The 22,228-nt window shown below is 27.4% G+C and overlaps 1 protein-coding gene across 1 annotated transcript; it reads right to left on the reverse strand.

Moving 5' to 3' along the window:
• Positions 1–248: 248 nt before the first annotated feature.
• Positions 249–13,927, reverse strand: LOC112691645 (sodium/potassium-transporting ATPase subunit beta-2-like). Its single transcript, XM_025565983.1, has 7 exons — positions 13,458–13,927; positions 4,863–5,003; positions 4,146–4,262; positions 3,874–4,055; positions 3,633–3,734; positions 1,633–1,801; positions 249–515 (listed from the first exon to the last, which is right to left on the reverse strand). The coding sequence occupies exons 1-7, from the start codon at positions 13,606–13,608 to the stop codon at positions 406–408; spliced, it is 972 nt and encodes a 323-aa protein (XP_025421768.1). The 5' UTR covers positions 13,609–13,927; the 3' UTR covers positions 249–405.
• Positions 13,928–22,228: the final 8,301 nt, after the last annotated feature.

A 22,228-nucleotide genomic window follows, 5' to 3' on the forward strand; every position in this document is an offset into this window, starting at 1 on the left:
TACTGAAATAATTATAAGTTTATTCGGTGTGTATAAACCTATAGTAACCTAGTGCGTATACACTCGCAGTTATAAGTAACATTTTATTTTGTTCATTATCAATTTTTCTGTGCTCTAAATGTATTAATTTTCATATATATATTATATATAGGTATTATATGCATACATTAATGCATAATATATTAATTATTCTTTTACTTAAAAAAAAAAACTAAAGTTATTATTTTTTATAAAAGGATTAAACGCGATTGTTGGGGTTTCACTTTAATCAATTAATAATACAACAATATAGTTGTATAGTACTAAAATAAACCGGCTATGTTCTGTGTTTAGTGATGCACCAAAAAACAAAAGAACAAAGCAAATGATTTAGCAGCGTATTTGTCGACTATTAAGCCTGCAACTTTAGTCGATCATCAATTCGAAGTGAACGGAACCTTCGCGGTTCTGCAAGCTCCGTTTGTAAAATATGTTCTTTGCCCAAGCACGACATTCAACGTTGATCAATGTATGTCCTGGAAAAAAAAATGAAAATCAATAATTAGTTAAGAAAATAAAATAAGAAAAACTATATTATTTGTATAAAAGTTTAATATTTAATAATAACGTTGCAACGAACAAGAATGTATCTCACATATTCAATTTCTTAGGATGCTTAAAATAAATATAAAAATATTTTATTCTTATTAATTATTTTAATAATAAATTGATTTGAGTTTTCATAAGACTGTTGACAACATTTATCGAGTATTAAACTTATATTGTTGAAAAATGTTGACGAACTGACTGGTAAAAAAAGTCTTTAATTACGACATCAAATATAAAAAATAAAGTAAATATAGCAATTTTTGAGTGCAAAACACATGGTGATAGCGTTACTTTATCAATAAATTTGGTTTTTTTTTCCAATGAGTTTTCGAATAATTTATAAAAATAGGGTATCTACTGCTTTGCGGGAACATCATTTATAATTTTTGAGTTGTATACATTAATTAAAGCTTTCAAATTAAATAAACATTAATTTACTGGTCTAAAGTGTTTAGGCTTCTACAATGAGTCGAGAAAATTCATATCTAGGAAATCCTGGAATTTGTAGGGCCCTATTATAGATTTGAACTATGTGAGCAATAAATACATTTTTATGTTTTAAGCACCAAACTATAAAAGTTCACAAAAACAATTTTGATAATTTTTAAACCATAATGGTCTAAAATATAATGTTCAGTGATTTCTAATCTCAGCGGATATTTAAGAATGTTCTATATTAATATTATCATTTATTGGAATTAATATAATGAAACTTATGTATATGAATTATTAATGATTGTGGTAAAAATATAAAAACGTATGAATTAATTTAATAAAATCCAACTTAATGAGTTCGATTTTTACATAACATACGAGTACATTTAATATACTCTATAGTTAATGAAATTCATTCTGACATTCTTTAATTAAGGCTTACTTATATAAATAATAAAGATTTACAAGTTCTCAAGTATCATAATCACGCCAAAACACTTCTATACACTCCTACACTATATACTTCACTAAAATATAATGTAAAATATGTAAACTATATAGCTAGTTAAGCAAGTTAAAAACGTAATACATTTATATTAATATTCTTACTTTTTGGATTCAGAAAATGTATGGCAATCAATGGGCTAAGGTAGTCTTGTTTGTTTCTGTATGGATAGTAGTAGCCTGGAAATCCGTCTTGTGGATACAACTTTAATGGTCCAATACTATCTTTGTCTGCTGGTGCTTCTCCGTCACAGGTAACCCAAATGGTAAATAACTACATATGTGAAAATAACATTTTTATTGTATATGACAGTTTTATTATATTAATATTATTCTGAAATGCCCTAGTAGTATTGAGAGTTCTATAGAATAATCTTGAGTTATAATATTATAGAGTTATAGGGACTTCGGTAAGAATCCGTAAATGTCCTTCCAGATTTTAAATGCATGCCATAAGAAAGGCTGATGGATAACTTAAGACGGGCAATCTGTAAATGTTTCATTGATTTTTGATAAATTCATTACATATACATTGTATACCCATTATACATGTCCAAGGAGAATTCATTTTTCTGTTATACTTTCCCATAAATTAATATAATAAATATGGCACTTATAGTATTCAATATATATGTATGGCATATAGGCTAAAAATAATAAATTATTTAAATTATTAAAATATGCACACACATACACACACATTTGTATGTTTGTGATAAACAATATATTAATTATTTCAGTTAACATTACTATAGGCGCCAAGTAACAAAAAATCTAGTATAGTGAATATCAAATTGTATTAGTACTTACTCATCCACTATCCAGCTACTCATCCCTCCCCATAATAATAGTCAATGCACATAATTTTGTAAATTATTGGTAAATAATAATAATGTTGACCGTATTTATAGCCAGTGGATATAACTACATCTATAGATGTACACAGAACAAATATAAAATATTTAAGTTATACAGCACATAGCCCTATCGTAGTTCTAATCAGCTTCGCTATCATGGATTACGACTTGTATTGTAATCGGGGTACACAACTGATGTGTTTTTATGTCATTATGTTAAATAGTTTCGAATTTTGATCATGTTGTTTCTATTCTGAATAGTTTTATACTTTTATAATGATTACACATGAGCTATGGATACTAAATTATGTGCTACATACCCACTACCCAGTACTCAACCACCCATAATTCACGAACAGGGACATATGGACGCGAAAAATACATAAATGTTATTAATTTTTTTTCGGTTATAGGGAAAATTATATTATTATTTATCATAATTGATGTTATGAAATTGTATTAAGTAACTTCTTTTTATCTGTTTTTTTTTTTTTTTAATCAAACGCCTATTAGTCGTACTACTCGTTTCAAAATATTTATGTACAGTAACTTTGTAACTATTACATTTTTAAATTGTATTGTATGTATAGTAATTTGTATTTGTTTTAATATAATCTTTTATATATTTATATATAAATTTATATATTAATATAAATTTTTATATACTTTATATATATATATGTATATAATTTCTATTTATTTTTATATATATTATTATATATGACGCTATATTTGAATAAAATTACATACACCCGAATAAAATAAATGTATTATTATTTATGTTTTTTTCGCGTCCAAATGTACCCTCCGCGCCCAAACGGTCGCGTCCATTTTTCTTAGATCGTATAATTCACTGCGGTAATCGCCATACTTGGATATAAGGATTGGCGCCACTAAACATAACGTTTATTTGAAATAAATGGGCTGAAACAATATTGTATAATAGTATTATATATATATGAGTGCGAAGTAATGATGACTAGTTAGATTAATTTGTCCCAAATCTATCTTTTACAGCTATGCCCCATAAATATAACAAAGGTACACAGAACGAATTATTTTCTTGAATAGTGCTCCATAACTGTACAAGATCAGTATTGAGAATCCTAGTATTTTAGCTAGGCAACATTTGGATATTTTCTAGAAGTTTTTGATTGGTGTTTCATTTGAAAAATCAGTGGACTATCTCACGAGAACCTTCGTGTTATTGGGGTATGTGCATAAAACAAAAGTAATTTAAATATTTACCTCGTGTTTCATTCTTGATCCGATTTTTTCTTTGAGTTCATTTGGCATATCAGCTGGAATGTCTGACTTGTTAATGTAAAATTCTGGTTCCCAGTCGAAAATCTGTACAGTTTACAAAATAATAATAATAATTTACCTATTAACAAGTTAGTATTTATTTCATTTTTCACAAAATACAATTACAATTTACAAGTGTGAATAATAAGATGAAGTTTTCATATAAATCGCGATGTATACAAACCTTATTGAGCTTAATAAAAACGCAAGGCTGAGCTTTTGGATATTGATACTTGAATTCGGATGAGCACGGTCCCATATTAGCTAGACTGACATCACACACCTTATCCTTTTGCGGTGGCGTATTGTAACCACATTTTTGTTGATTGTTACCCTTATCTGGCAACAAGGTCTTGTTCTTGTACACTGAAATCATTCAAAATTACTCTATATCTTGTTTTTACACCAAATAAAAGCAAAAATACACTGTGCCATGCAATTGATTTATTAACTAACCGGCCAAGAACTTATCTAATTGATTGGTCCACACTTCTACATTAGTTGCGTTGTCCGCTGCATAGTAAATTAATGATCCGTCTTCAACGTTCGGTGACATGGGCCGAAAACCAAGTCCTGTAAAATATATTTAATAAATACGGGTACATGAACACACTTCGTGTTATTTTGCATAGTGCCACACATCAATTCATGTAGATACGTAGATATGTAATCTACGCATTACTCGTCAATAATGCATTATAGTCGATATTAAAAGTATCCAAAATTCAGAGGAAAACTTATAAAAAAATTATTTCTACCTTCCAGTATGTTCCTATTACTTTTATCATTAAACTAAAATTTATTGTATATGTGTTCCTATACACTGAAGTCATCAAAGTTTTAAGCAATTCAATTGATGAGATAAATTATCTGTTTTTTTGTAAACTTTAAAATATTTATTATATTTATTTGTCTTAAACAATATTTTTAAGTGTGTATGTATTTTCAAGTATAACACAACTAAAATATTATCAACATTTTTTAAAACTAATTTATACATTTTATAGATGTATATTTTATAATCAGATAAATGTGTATGTACATAAAGTTATGAATTGTTTGACATAATGTATGTTCCGAATAAAAATTATTAAGACAAGTCAGCATAAAAGAAATATCAATAGATACCTATAGTTAAAAGTTTAAAATAATAAGAATATTATTAATACGTACCAGGATTTGTACCAATTATAGAGCTGGTTAAAGTGAAATGAGGTGTATGATCATTCAATGTGGATAATAGTACTTTCATACAGATACCAAACATACATGCTAGACTCGAATAGAACACGGCATAGAATAGCAGAATACCTCCTGTAACATAAAAAATAGGAATTTAGATTATATTCATTATATTTTTATAAATTTAATATCTTTTTAATGAAACTTCAAAATAATTATATATATATATATATATATATATATATATACTCAAATTATAACGATATGACAATCACACTATTATTTCAGACAACATTTTATTCAATGTTTTAAGATAAAATTTGTAATATTTAATCGTTTTTATAATAAGTTTGATTTAAAATTACGTCCCTTTAGATCAGTCTAAAATTATCAATGAACTATATTTTTAATACATTTTTTATCATAGTTACTAAAAAATAATCAATTATTTAATTAATGATTTCTTTGAATATCATTCATAAGAATTATTGATTAAGTATTATGAGTTAAAATATTTAAACAATACAATTTGAATAATTTAATATAGTAAACATATTCAATAACATGTGAATTACTAATTTTATTAAATCTAACAGTTAAAATATTCCATCTTCAAAATATTCGTTTTAAAAAAACTATAAATACGTAAATTAAGTTTATTTATTTTAAAAATAGTTCAAATTTAGTTCATTTATACAAAATATATAAAATATGTTTAAACAAACCAGTTCTTCAGAAAATAATTAAAATATTTGAGATTTATATTTTATAAATAACTTCTTCATGTGTGGACAGATCAATTTTAAATTGGGCATTACGATGGTCGTGACTAAAACTAAACTAATATTTACCTGATAAGTTATCGAGCTTTAAAAACTATTCGACTGAAGTTTATTCACTAATAAATCATTTGATTTAATTTATTTACTAAAAAATATATCAAATAATTTTTGGGTAAAACGATTTTACCGATCATTTAAAAAATTCGAAGTATACTCGTAGTATACTAATAATATTGAGAAACTCAGGAAATGACCGTTTAAAAATATATCATATTACATGCATTAGCTCAAGTTTCAATCAATAGAGAAGCAATAAGAAAACATCATAATAAAATCTAAAATAACATCCTAATTTTTTTTTTTTTTAGTTTATATTTACTTTGGTTAAAAAAAAATCCTCATTTTTTGCAAGCTAATAATTGTTAAATATTGATTTAAATAATACTATGAGAGAATCAAAAGAAAAGCAAAATTATCGACTAATATATTCTACTACTTCAATTTAAGTACATATTTATTTAATCAAATCTTAAAAATAACACGACTCTAGAGAAATTGGGTAAATAATTGAAAATAATTTGACAACCCAAGTTATTATTCTACTTAAATGTTTCTTTACGCATTTAATATTTCGTTTGCAAAGATTTAAAAGAAAAAAAATTATAAAAAAATTAAAACAGAATGAAGTCAACATGTTTAAACCTCAGTTTTGTTATTATTTATTATATGATTTATTTGAGCATTATAGCTGTTATATTATGCTTTTATTAAACAAATAAATTGTGTATTTTTTTGATTTAATATAAAAGAGATATTGTTATATAAGTATTATATACTTATAAATACTAGTATATACTATACTAGTATTTATAATCAATGGTATTATGCATTTCCTAAATTAATAATTATAATAATTTATTTTATTTTTAATTTATTTTGATTTTTGTTGACAAAAAAAAAAATATTAACACAAATATGTTTAAATTATATTATATTTATACAAACATTAACACAAATACTTATTTAGTTACATAATATTAAAATCACAAATATAAATTACATAACTTGTATAAAGAATAATACAAAGAAATGTTATTATTATTTATTTAAACTTTATTTAAGTTAAAATAAATAAAAATGAGAAGTTAAATTATTTATCATGTGTTTTTACATGTATGGTACATTTGGTAACATAAATATCTATTTTAATACATTTAAAGTAACTAAAATAATAATTTTATTTAAAATATATTTAGGTAAATATTTTGTGTATTTTCTCATTTTCTTAGCAAAAAAAATATGAAATTAATTATTGCTATGAGTTTATTAGAATAAAAACCCTTCATCTAAACAATTTTCTATTATAAATTCATGTATTATATACACATATATATTTAAAGATTTTTAAAGAAACATTAATAAATACATTCAAGATTATTTATAATTAATAACTATAGCTAATTACCTTTTTCATCATCCAAGAAAATACATTTTTATACTTAATATTTAAATGGTTATTTTTGATAATTAGCCCAATTATTCATATTATAATATTATTATTAGAGTATTATTTGTGTTATAGATCCTGAGCAAATATCAATATGTTTTCTTCCTATGATTAAAACTTTTGGTAGTAAATCAGTACATGCTTGATAAAAAATACATTTAGAAACGAAAGAAATTTAGAAAGAAGTAATTTATCGATATCCTTAGTAATTTTTGTAATTTAATAAAAACTTTAAGAAAACTTTAAAATTATGTTGAATATTGACCTACAATTCTAGCTTTTTTTTTTATTGATCTGAAGCAGAGGCGTCATTTGGGGGGCACAGACTATAGCAAATGCCCCACTCTAAGAAATTTCAAAAAGTCGGCAATTCCATGTTCGATGATCAAATGCTTAAATCGGTAAATAGTAAATTTTTATTTACTTATTTTGCACTCAGAAATCAGATAGTATTTTCTTTTAAATACACGTTCACGGTTTATTAAAAGTTGGAAAACACTCGTTTCTCCCCAGTTTATGAAATCGTTATTACGCGAACTTTATAAACTTTATTTTTGATATATTATATATTTATATATATGTGATCTTTATCAAACAGTTTTCGTGATATCAATACCAAAAAAAATTGAGCTCATTATCTATAAAAAAAACCATTAAAATCGTTCCTATTCATCCCAAACTACGGTACATTATATTTGAGATACAATTTTATGTTTTTATAAATAAGTTCTGTAAAGTGTTAAATATGCAAATAATAAATATATAATTATTTATTTAATTAGATTAATATTATTATTCCATTAAACCTATTGATAGATAACTTATAGCCTATAGGACAAGTAAATAAATTAATGTTTTACTATTTTTAATGTTATTATTTAATTGGGTAAATTGAAACGTTTTATGTTCTTTATTTATCATGATAAATAAAAAACATAAATGCATCATGACATTATTATTCATTACAAATCCGTACTTGTTTTGTTCCGAAAAAATATTTAATTGATAGTCTATGGTCCATAAATATTAAACATTTAAATATATAGGTAACCATAATTTTTTAAATTTTATGTAGTCGGCAAATTTAATCAGTTGCCTCACCCTTTCAAAAGTTGAAATGACGCCACTGATCTGAAGAAAATACGCTTATCTGTATCTAAGTGTTATAGGTTAAAAATATTACGCCTCCTTAAAATTCAGACTTTTTGCACTCTTTACAATCACAAATTAATAATAAAATTTTCTTAATTTAATTTTAGTAATAAATTATTAAGAATTTAAATACAATTCAAAATTTACCTTTAGGTTTCAACAACAAATTTAATTAATACATAAAATAAAATGGAAATCGTATTTTGTTTTCGGTTTCATAGCTATATGGATTATAATTTTTCTGCTTTCCTTGTCCCAGAAAATTTTGCTTTGAAACGACCTGCAGTTACAGTTTTAAAAAAATCAATAATGACACCGTATGTTTGTATACTCATTGCAAAAAGAAAGGGAGAAACTTCCACAGTGTCATTTACTTATGTAATAATTTAAGTGGGTAATAATAAATTATTAACAACCATGATCTAATATTTTAATAATAACGTATCTTTTAATAAGACTGTTTTAAATTTTTTTTTGATTCTATATCAGGTGTAATTTTAAGTATTTGCATAGAGGTACGTGTCATTTATATAAAATAAAAGTAAATTTGAAATTTTAGGTCCTTTTTATTAAGTATTAATAGACATAAAAAATGTAACTTAGATTATACTACGAGATCAATTATTACATTTTATATTTCAAGAATATGAATGGATATAAGGATTACTACTTAAAAAATAAGACAAGTTACAGAATTCAGTCAATTTAACCATCAAGAAGAAAAATAAATAAATATAGAGAATTTCTTTCAGAACGAATATTATTAAATCATCTGAGACCACTCAAACGCGAACAGAATGCACTATCAATAATATTATTTATAGAACTATAAATATACCTTAAAGTTATTGTATAAAATATGTACTTAAATCGAGTAGAGTTTTAATTATTAAACTAATAATAATGAAATATACAATGATAATAACTTATATCAACAGTTATTTAATAAGTATTCTGTATAAGACTTAGATTTTACTTAGTAAAAGTATTGTAAGCAATTTGAAGGTCAGTATATAGATTTTCAGTATATTATTATAAATTATAAATACATCAGAGAGAGAGAGAGAGAGAGTATGGTTATTATTAATACGCTATTATTATAAAATATATTAATCATAAATAATATGTTCTAATATTAAACTTGTTATAACTTGTATACAATTAGTTTTCAGTTCACAGACAAAAACTGCACGCGGCTCTATATGTTATTTTATATAGGGGTCTCATACTATACCTAATATTTACCGGTAATCTAAAAATGTTCAACTCGATCAAGTTTACGAATCACAATGATCAGTACTGCGGAAGTACCTAATACTGTGCGACTGCGGATAAAATGTGAAGATTTATAAATTAAGTTAGTTACTTAAACTCGTTAAGTATGCTGTATATGAGGGTATAATCATAATATTTATTTCATAAAGTATGCCAACGGGCTGATGTAAAATATTGTACCTATATTTTTTATAGACATTCGAAATGCATATAAAACAATATCGTCGTTCATAACATTGCGGACAGAGGTTGTTCTAAAATTAGAAACACTTTTAGTCACACTTCTCGAAATCACGAGCGCAAACGTTGCTAAACACAATTTAATATATATAAACGCGTGCGTGTGTTTTTCTTCTATTTTTAGACGGAATTGGCAACGGATGCGTTTACTCATATAAAAAACCAACGGGCAAACGCGTGCGCACTCATCGAGTGTCGTACGTCCCGAATTCACTGGAGTGCATGTATACATATATATATATATATAAATTACATGCGCCTATGTAACATATACATTGCATAAATTATAATAAATGTGTACCTTAATTGTAAAGTTGTATTAGCAAATATGAATATAAATGACTACAGAAATGAGATTATAAAACTAATGTAAAATATAAAAAGATGTTTATATCTTAAAAGTTAAAAACTGTGATAATTTATATTTAAAAAATTATATTAATTCTCATACACTTCTTTGGTAGGTACCAACTGTAATAAAAATGAATGTTTGCGGTCAGTCAAGCTGACTATGGCTCAAAAGAACACATAACAGAAAACATAATCGAGCTTGGTTCTATAGACATATAACTATTTTATTTTATTTTTATATTTATTATCATAAACATGAATTACAAATTATAGTATTTAATTAAATATCCATTTGAAAATAATTAAATATAATAAAATTAAAATTAAAAATTATTAAACGGTTAATACTCCTAAATTACTCGTACTAATATTCTAGGTTACGCATTTATTTACCTATTTATTTATTTCTATGTATAATTAAATATAATATATATGTAATTCATAAAAATTATCACTCCTAAAGTTGTGAAGTATAAAAAAAATATTGCTGTGAGAGTATTTTATAATTACGTTTTCATACTATACCTACGATATAAAATATTTTAATAATGTTTAAATGTTCAATAAAAATTAAAATTTTGTTGTAGAGATGTGTAATTGTTTAGGTACCGAATATCTACGGTTCAAGAATTAAGATGTATATTTTTAAATATCTATCAGATATCCTATAGGCAGATCTACAATGCGCAGACCTGTATTTCAAGGGATGCCTACAATACTTTTGGGCTCTTTCTTAACAAAATGTGTAGATATATTTAATAAATTATAATGTATAAATGATTAAATAAACATGACTTTAATAATTTATTTAATATTGTGGTATATACATATCAATGAAAATGTATTTCTTGAATCTCGTATATTCTTCTCAGTTAGCTTCAATTTTATTTTTGATTTTTACTCTTGCAGCAAATTAGAGGTTTTATATTATCATAAAAGTTTTGTAAGAAAATTTAATATAAATTTTGTTTAATTTTTTGTATTACGAAACATAATTTATTTTTCCAGATATATTACATTAAATTATATTTAATTTGAGCAATATTAGCTAAAATATGGATCCCTTACTCTTAGACTTAAACTGCTCTTATTAAAGGCTCTATTTACAACATTTCGGGTGGTGCATGGGCAAACCGGACACCCCTATGCGCACGTTTATGAGATATCCTAGCTCACAAGTCATTATCGAGGCATAAAAATTAATTTTTATTTAAAAAAATTATTGTATAAAAAAAAAACACCAAGAAAATAATGTTGATACAAAATTTATGTTTTTTTAAAAATATTTTAAGCAAGTATTTCACTGTGGTTTTAAATTTATTATATTAGAAAGCTTAACCTATTTTCATTAAATTTGTATAAAAAATATTGATTAATAATAAAACTGTTAGTCGTGAAACGGGTAGCTTAGGGTTTTTTTTTTCTTATTGTTTAGTTCAGCGTACGCATAACGACGCGTATAATATGAATTTATTGTTCAATTGTTTTCGTAAAAATAAAAAATATGGATAATACGGTCTGAGGCATGTAAATAACTAGCGGCTTTTTATTGGTAGGTCGAATACTCCTTTATCGATTCCTAAACGAGCAGGTAGTCCGAACGTGCTTCACGTATAAATTTCACGAAACTTGTCGAATTAGTTTCAAAAAAACATTTGTTTCATTAAGCACATACAACTCGTGTAAACCCTCCGTTTTCACTGTAATTGTGTGTGTAATTTTACTATAAGAATCCGACATCGGCTACTATCGCTCACATTTATTAATATCGTAAATTCTTTAGTGTTAAATTAAGTCATTAATGGACTGCTCTAGAACGATGAAAAAATACTTTTTGGTAAATTTGGATATAGATTATAATGAAGAATAAAAATATTTCAACACTAAACCATAATACTTGATTAGGTTGAATACATTTGGACAAGGAGAAGGTGATAATAATTATGCGCAAACTTTGAGTATACGTGCGTGTTGCATATACTACGAGGAACGTAATAAAATAAAATCACCCCTCAATCGTTTTATAAAATTTACCTTACCATGAATCACCACTATAGTTTATATGAGTGTAGTATATTGTATACCAGTCAACTTGCCAGGGGAGTTGGAGAGATTTTTCTCCCTGGGCCGTGACAATTATTAGATTATATATCAGCCTAGAAGAATTATTAAAATAATAATATGAATCATATTATATTATATTAATGTCTAACTGTCAAGTATATTTTAATACTATACTAAAAATATGTAATGACCATCGTGTTTATTTACTCAGTAATATTGTGATAGGTGATAATTAAAGATACTAGTTATGTAATGTTGTTCAAGATTGCAGATTTTTTTTTTTCATACCAAATACCAACCAATTAAACGAGTTGAATTTCGCAAATCTTTCAAATAATTAAATTGTTAACATACGTTTAACAAGGGAAAAACACAAATATTATGCTTTATTTGAAACTCCTTGCAATAGTAGAAAAACGGATGACAGAATCTGATACAAAAATCTTTGGTAAAATTACACGCTTTTAAACTTCAAATCTCTCACCGTGATGGGTCCCGTCACATTGTTTACGTAGAATGATATGTTATACATAGCATATAATACATGTGATATGATCCATGACATGTTTACTTAATGCACGCGTTAGAGAAAATCAATTTCTATGCCCTCCCGTCATAAAAAAAGCATTTTATGCATTTACGAGTAAGGTTCCGCGTAATAATAAACATACTACGCACGTAATGTTATAAACTTTTCCATAACGTGTTTTTTTTTTTTTTTTGTTTTCAACCCGGAGATTAGTTTTTAACAAATTTCCTTACAACGTGAAAATAACGCGTAAAGCTGTATAAATCGTCATACCGATTTAATTTTTCGGAAATAATTTAAATTAGGCAAATGCTCTTATAAGGACTGTTCCGTGTCATGCATAAAATAATAAGCATTCATGTAAGACAGTTAATGTTTGCTAGAATCGTTTTTTTTCGGTATTAGATAAGTTTTTATGCGAAATGCCAGATATTTTATTTGTGACATACGGCTTTGACACATCTTCCGCGCTGAACACCTACACATTGCGTGGATATTGCGTAATCTCAGAACTCGTACGAGTATGTGTACAATGACACATGTGGGGCTACGCACACAAGAGCTGAATTGATTGAAAGCAGATAAAAACGTGTACATTAATACACACGCGCGCTCGCGTGCGCGTATAGTAATATTTTTACGTACGGATATGACGTCGAAATGTTTTATTTTAAAATGTACGTTACCCCAACTCTTGGCGGACCGGCCGAGGAACTCGTGCGAGCTAGGGTTGTAAATGCCGTTTTGGATTTTCTGCCATATCGTCCTGTCGTCCTTCACCTTGGCGTACTCCCATTCGTAGCCGATGCCGTTCGTGTCCGTGTTGTGCTTGACCATGGTTCACGTATGGTACGGTTTACGCGGTGGCGGTCAACTTGCCCGCTCGACTGTTACGCCTACGTGCTCTTCTGATGACCAGGTCGACCTGGTTGGTACCGGTCACGACGACGGCGATCTGCTGCCGATGGTCTGGCGCGAAAACGCGTCTGCAGTCGTGCAACCCGGAGAACTAACCGTTCGGGTGGCGTCGGGTACTAGTCGTACGACGGACGCGGTGGCAGCGGCGACTGTGTTGCCCGGACTGAGGAACGCGCGACGGTCAGCTTTCGCGAGACCGGTGAAAATGGTATCGGCGGCGGGTCGACGGCGGCGGCGGCGGCGGCGGCGGCGACGATCGATGACGGGCGCGCGCGCCTAATAAATATACATATGCGCCGCTAGTAGACCGCCCCGCGCGCGCGTACGACAAACGGCGACGGAATGCGAAGACCGCTTCGGCGGCGGCGGCAGCGCGATGCAGTGTTGCCCCCGCAGCGAGTCCGTGCAAGTTCGCAAGTTCTTGGCGCGCGCGCACACATTTCTCCGTCGATCCGATTTTCATTTTCTCCTCTCCCTCCGGCGTAGTACTCTCGCCGGGTATAATGAATATAATATACATGTATATGTACGCGAAAAGACCCACACGCCACTATTGATTCGGCCCGGGCCCGGATCGTGCGCGTTTGTGACCACGTTATACAGGATCTTTCGAGAGTAATGACTCGACGCGCGACTGGCGCAGGGTAGTAAAAGCCGACCGAGGGATTGCGAACAATCGGCTGTGAACCCTGCCTCTTTTAACGGTGAAAAACGTTTGTGACTATTGGGCATTCGATTTCCATAAGCTACGATTCGGCGTCACGTGGCTTTTTCCTTTCTACGACTTCCGTGTTTCACGTGCTTACGCTTGAACGCCCTGTGTCGTACATCATGTACACGCGCACGTCTACGCACGATATTTGTGTTAGCGTTCGCTCGAATTAAAAATTCGTCGTCGGACGCGTACAAAGCGAGTAGAATTGCGACCGGATACGAACATATTTGCAATTTTATTTTTTCGTATTCGATCGCAATTTCGTTCATCTTGTACACATCTGATAATGAGTTTTCACAATTCGAAATCGGTCGTGCTTTACATATATATATATATATATAATTATACTCCAGGCTAAGCTTTTATATTTATTTCTATACATATACACAAGTACTTTAATGCAAGCGCACACGCATACATGTGTGTGATGTATTTGTATACAAACAAATGCATTACGTATTGTGTACTCGTGCGCTGTGTACACTCGTACGGAGTCGGCCACTGTGACACCCCTTCAGCCCCTACTGCAGGTTGTTGCGGTACGCGCAGACCCCCTCCCGCCGCCCACGCACCGTTCGATGAGATATTATGTAATATACCTATTACAATACGTTATTGTACACGCGACGTTTTATGGTTGACGGCGAACCGTGATGTCGAGGAGGGTGAAGGCTTCAAGTGGTAGCTGGGTAGGGGAGGTTCTGAAAACACACGAACGCTCCTGTTATCGATAAATACGTTTTTCGGCGTACGTCCTTCGTACACGCAATTTTCGTTCTTTTTTCCCGTTTGTTAATTTCATTTTTGCGTTCGTTCGCGCACTCACACTCGTTCCGTTTAATGAACTTTTGCACTTTTCACGTAGATCGTAGTTAATCCGTCTATTTGTCGACACGTCCGAATACGAATACACTTGTATTGGATTATAATAACGGGCAAAGCGGTTTACGTCGCGTACGATGTAGTTCACGATGGTCATACTATGTTAAAACTGTACTTTTGTCTTAGTTTTTTTTTTTTTTTTCACGAAGGATTACCGGGAGCTATTTTATTTCATAAAATACATTTAAAAACAAAATAATGTTACTTTAAAATTAAAATTGTTGAATTTTAATTAGATGCGCCTAACGTGACTTTTTTTACTTCGTACGTTTCTGTACGACATATAAGTAACCGCAATTGTTTTAAACAACAAATTAAAAAAAAACGGGATTAAAACAGAACAGCTATTAAAAAAAATGGGATTAAATGCGCCCAATTTAATCTTTAGCGAGTCAACAAAACAATCCCGTTTTAACCGTGATTTCATTATATGCAAAACTATACCTACATAAATTATATTATTTTACGCGTACACTCGTATTACGATAGACTTCAGAATATAACCGGGGTAGCAAAACTTTTTTGAGTCTCGTCTGATGCTACCAAATACATACATCTACATTTATAAAAAAATAAATAAAATAATAATCATGTAATGTAAAATGGTCGCATACACTTTACATCAGATGTCATATTAGATTTTGTAGGTTGGTGGCCCACTTTTGGTTCTGGCCACGGATACAGAATGTTATGTGTAAAGAATTTTAACTATAAAGATAAATAAATACGGTAGTGAGTGTATATTATGCTATTATATTATTATTTAATATAAATTATATTATATATTTTATATTATTATTATTATTAATTAATATTATTAGCTGTATATTATGATAAAAAAATTCAATAATATTGTTTATTATAATTTAGAAAATTATTTCTTTCTAAAGAACGCAGTCACTTTTTATGTGATCTATATACTAATTAAAAAAATTAGTTTAACTTTTTTTAAACTGAGTTAAGTTAATATTTTTTTCTTTATTGACTTTTTACTTATCATGTTAAATTTATGAATTGTTAACTGTAATCTTTTAACTTATCGTTCTTGTATTCTTTTAACTTAAATCGAGTTAATTATTTTCATTAACTTCCCCATATTTGATAATTAATACCTTTTCTTAACACGACTATCTTCTTTTTTACTATTAATTGTTGCGTTAAAATAATTAATAACTTTAAATAATAATTGAATTTCAGTTCATTACTTTACTCGCTAATTTTCTGTTGATTTATTTTACCACTCTCAAAAATCAATCAGCTTTCAAATCATAATTTTTTTCTATACGTATTTCAATAATTTATAGCCATTGCAAATCCAATAGACGCTAAATTGAATTCGTTAACTAATTTGTTATCAGATTATTATCTATTATTTATATATTATTTACTCATACATTTATTATTTATTTATTATGTTCCGATTATTTATAATTTCTCAAAATTATTATGATTAAAATAATAATAATTTGTTGTTCATTATTTTGTAGAATACATTTAGAAACTCGACGTTAGGTTTTATTATAAATTTTTTATTACTATTATTATTAGAGAGCAGATCATCTACCATACGTAGATGTTTTTAACAATAATCGTGTTTCCCGTTATTTGTAATGAATAAGCTAAACTAACTATAATAAGTTACTATAACTAAAATAAGCTAAGTTAAGTAGTTAGTTAAGTTAAAATCTATATACTGTTTTTCATTTTTCCTTGTAGTTGTGCGTATTATTATTTTGACAAAATTCTAAGACATACATTTAATCATCTTAATAAATGAGTTCGATATTTCAATGCAACTTTAATTTTGACCATCTTGATAATATAAAATTGTAATCTAAATAATATGTCAAATCAGATATAAGTCAAATACTTGACTAATATATATAATATATTTGCAACATGATATTAGATTAACGTGGTTTATTTAGGAAAGACTTACCTAATTTTTTTTAATCAAAATCAAATATAAATAGTTTTTAAATTAAAAATAAGAACTAATGACAAAAAAAATTAGATAAAAATGAAGTATCTCTATGTAATTATATCAGAGCATTCAAGTTGAGTCCTGAATACTAGGGATTGATCGCAGGTAGTGTACTAGTTGGGTCCCGGATTTTTATAGGTACCTACTACACTAGTTGAGTCCTGAATTATTTTAGGTATTACACTAGTTCCTGAATATTTTTTGGTAAGTACTACATTATACTAATATTTTTCTTCCCGTTTTAACAGACTTAGGACTGTCTATGATCTCTTTAGACCTCAGGCATGGTTAAAAATGTTTTTATAGTTTATTTTTTTTTTTTATAGTTTTTTTTTTCATTAAAATATAAATTATTAGAATTGTGTTGGTAAAAATATTAAAAATATTAAAATTGTATTAATATTATTGTGTAATATTTTTAATTATTATGATATTTTTATTACTTAATATTACTAATATTTCATTTTTAATACTTTTATTATTTAAGTACTAATACTTTATATTATTACATAAATTATAGAATTTTAAAAAAATGTGGTCCTGTGGTCTAAATAGATCAAAGACAGTTCTAAGTCTGTTAAAATGGGAAGGAAAATGTTAGTATAATGTAGTACTTACCAAAAAATATTCAGGAACTAGTGTAATACCTAAAATAATTCAGGACTCAACTAGTGTAGTAGGTACCTATAAAAATCCGGGACCCAACTAGTGTAGTAATTTTAAATTTGGGACCCAATTCGGATGCAGCCAATTATATAATGATATTATTATCATCAGTTTTTATAATTTATTATTATTTGTATTTAACTTTAAATTATACAAAATAATAAATATTACAAATTGATGATAGGTATGAGTGGTATGACTATAATATTATGTTATAACATATTAAATAAGTATAAACAAATTTAATTAAATAAATCATCAGGATACAGATAGTTATAATCAGTGTTGGGACTTATCTAGATAATTGTCTGTATTCTTGAAAGATTAGAGTTATTTTTATTCTTGTACGGAGACGAATCCAACAAATCAGAGATTATAAAATCGCTCCAGCCGTTCTTGAATTATAAATTCTGTAACTAACCCGACTTTCTTTTATATATATATATATGTAGATTTTGTATTTATAATCATAATTCGTGTAGGATTAATAAGTAATTATTTCTTGGTATGACATTTTGTTTGTATTTTCATGTCGGAAAAATATTTTTGGTATTTTTAAACTTAATTTGTTATTTTTCCACGGAAGTTCCAAATATAGTAGGTATTTGATTTTAGTAAACACATGTAACTCATACGCTGAATAGTCAATATTTCAATCTTGGAACCCGTAAAGTCGTAACTACTTATATAATAATGAAAATCATCAAATTAAGATTATATGGAAAACAATATTGTTAACTTAAAATAATTTTTCATGTATTCTGTATTCATCCTGATATGTATTTTTTTTTTTTTTTTTGTGTAACATTTTAGCGATTAACAATTATTAAATATTATACATTGTATATAAATACTGCTTAATGGTACACTACATTACTACAATAAACATTAAACACCTAGGTACCTATTGATAATAATGATTATAATTGAGTTTTTATAGATATTATTACAAATATGAAATATTAACCAAAAAATAAAAAATTTTGAAAATATCTTTTTTTTATCTAGATAAAAATGAAATTATCTTTTATATTTATCTAGATATTTTAACTTTTTTTATATATTATCTTTATCTAGATGGATTTGGACATATTATCTTTCATCTTTATCTAGATAAATTTTGCATTATCTATTCCTAATACTAGTTATAATATCATAAGTATACTGTCTAAAAATTCTTTCTGTTTCAATACGAAGTCTGCACATCAGAACTAGGTTTAATTAGAGCACCTGTGTTTTTAATGTTTGCTAAATTACTATTCTTTTGTCGTCAAATGCGTTTTACAAGTAACAATTAATATTTTTATTTGCCTTCATTGTAACAAACCATGTAATATAGATTATAATATCTTGTAATATTTTCAATGTAAGGAATTAGACGATGTACATTTATAAAATAATCATGGTCGATTATATGTTTTTTAGACAGCAAATATATATGTACCTATATAAAATTTTGTTATTTTATATTTTTGGTTTTATTTATTGCCAGTGTATTTGTATTTTCAAGAATTGAATAGTTTCCATGAACAGAACCTACTATTATGTATTATATTATCTACTGTTATGTACTAATAAGCGTTTGTAGGCAGCTTTGACTTGCTGGTTTTTAAGTGCATATGGTCTGGAATCTAAAAGTAAACTGATGAAATTAGATAGGTAATGAACGAACAACAGATAGAGATAATTAGATATAATAGATAATAAAGTACCAGCAAATATATGGCTAAAAGCTTTGAAAACAGAAAAAAAGCAATATACAGTGAAACTTCCATAAAACGAAGTCGAATAAGTAACAAAAAAAATTCGTAATTTGGAGGAATTCGTTAAATAGAATTATGTATTTTTTTCAACTTTTTTTTTTAAAATTTAATTATGTATGTATGTATGTATGTATGTATATATGTATTTCTAAGTTGTATATTCTATGTAAAAAACAACATCAAATATCATATTACAGTTAAATTTAGTTTTTAATTTTATAATTCAAAAGAAATAATTAGTGAATTATGTAAAAAAATAATAAAAAATCAAAATACAGTTTAATTTAATTTTTAACCTTAAATGTAATTTAAAAGAAATAATCTAAATAATTATAATAATAATCTAAAAGAAATAATCAGTGAGTATTGTTTGCTTATTATTTTTATAAATTATACTTTTTTCGTAAAAAGTTTCTATATCATTAAGTTTTAAAAAAAATTTCACCAGGAAAATTTGCTTGTTGTCTAAAACCATTTCTTACCACAGATAAAGCTTTTAATATGCCTTCTTTTGTTAGTTTGGATTGTTCTTCTGCATATTCCTCTTCGTCTTCTACAAATTCACCAGGATTTTCTTTTTTTCTAACCTCTTCTAGAATACTTTCTTCAGTAGGCGATTCATATACGGCAATATCTTCATCAATTTTCAAATAATCTTGTAAAGTAACGCCATTGCAGTGAACTAACTCCCATTCTCGTTGTACATCTGGTATTTCTATATCGGTTTCATTTTTAAATCCAGCTTTTGAGAAACATTTTTTTATGGTTTTAGACGTTATATTATTACTCCAAGCTTTCGATACTTCAGAAATACATACCGTAGAATAATTGTTGTTTTCTATTCAAGATTTGAAATTACTTTGTTCCAAATACGTTTTCGATAATACACTTTAAGATTATTTACTATTCCTTGGTCCATTAGTTGGAGCTTACTTGTTGTATTCGACGGTAAATATTCAAGTGTTAAAGATTTTAACTTTATAGATAAAGTACGAGGATGAGCAGTACAATTATCCACAAGTAAAATTATTTTTCGTTTTTCTTAAGTCATATTTTATCAAAATCAAGTAACCACTTTTCAAAAATTTCAGATGTCATCCACGCTTTTTTATTAAAATCGTATTTTGTCTCAAGTGATTTTATGCCTTTGAAACACCTTGGATTTTTACTTTTTCTAATGATTAGAAGGTTTTTGTTTTTCTGTGCCAGTCATATTTGAACACACCATCAAAGTAACTCGCTCTTTATTATGCTTACCACCGAAACATTTGTCATTTTTAAAAGTTAACGTTTTGTTTGGTAAACATTTAAAAACATTTTCATCAGAAATGTCTTTTGGATCAAATTTTTGAATTAATTTTGGTAGAACATTTAATTTCCATGTATCACAGTCATTTTCTTGAACATCAGCACTCTCATCACAAATAACTCTAAACGCAATATTATGTCTCGATTTAAATTTATCTAACTATCCAGAGCTTGCACGAAAATCTATAAAACCAAATTTCTGAGCAAAATAAATTGCTTTTTCTTTGATTAACGAATCTGATATAGGCAGAATGTTATTTCGTATACAAGTCATCCATTTAAGAACAGCGTTGTCAACTTCTTCATACACACACATTTTCATTCATTTTCTATTGCTAAGGAGAGAAGAATTTTGCATTTGCTTGGTTATGTTTTCACGGTTTTTCAAAATGGTTGATAGAGAACTTGTAAGAATACTATATTTTTCGGCAATATCTTTTTTTTTTAACACCTTATCGACTTTGTTTAAAATTTCAAATTTATCGGCGATAAATAAACATTAACGTTTCGACATTTTTTTTTGTACGGACGAAAAGAAAACTAGAAAAAATTCGCATGTATACACGTTCGCATCAATATCGGAACTGAAATATTGCAGTAAAATTAATCAGTTTGCCAATCTTCGGTGTCTTATCTTTATTGGATATATTGTTCATGTACAATTTTAGAACTATTTTTAAAATTTGATAGTAACAACATTTACAAAAACCAGTTTTTTATCGAATAATTATTTTGTTATATAAAAACATCAGATTCTTAATTTGGAGATAAATTTACGTGTAATTAACAATGAAGGTCATGGTTCTCAAAAATAATTCGTTAAATAGAAAATTTCGTTAAATGGAAGTTCGTTATATGGAAGTTTCCCTGTATTTATAAGACAGCTGAAGAAGTAATCAAAGAAAGTAAATATCTGGAAAAAATAAAAGAGAATTCAAGTATGAATATTTTATTTACCATGCGCATTTATTTTTATAGATATTATAATTTATTTAAATGTAATTATTGAACTTAAGTACAATATTTTTAATATTTTTTAGTGAACTAAGTAGAGTTAAAGTGATTGGTATGATTGATTCAGAACAAAGAGTATTATCTGGATATCATGCTATTTCTGATATTAAAAAAAGACCAACATTCTTCCCAAAATGGCTTAAAACACTTACCATATAGATAAATATGAACCCTAATCATGAAAAAATAAGTAACTGGTATGCAGAA

This window comes from Sipha flava, unplaced genomic scaffold (assembly GCF_003268045.1).
Source record: "Sipha flava isolate LNK unplaced genomic scaffold, YSA_version1 65_pilon_pilon, whole genome shotgun sequence".
NCBI classification, from domain to species: Eukaryota; Metazoa; Arthropoda; class Insecta; order Hemiptera; family Aphididae; genus Sipha; species Sipha flava.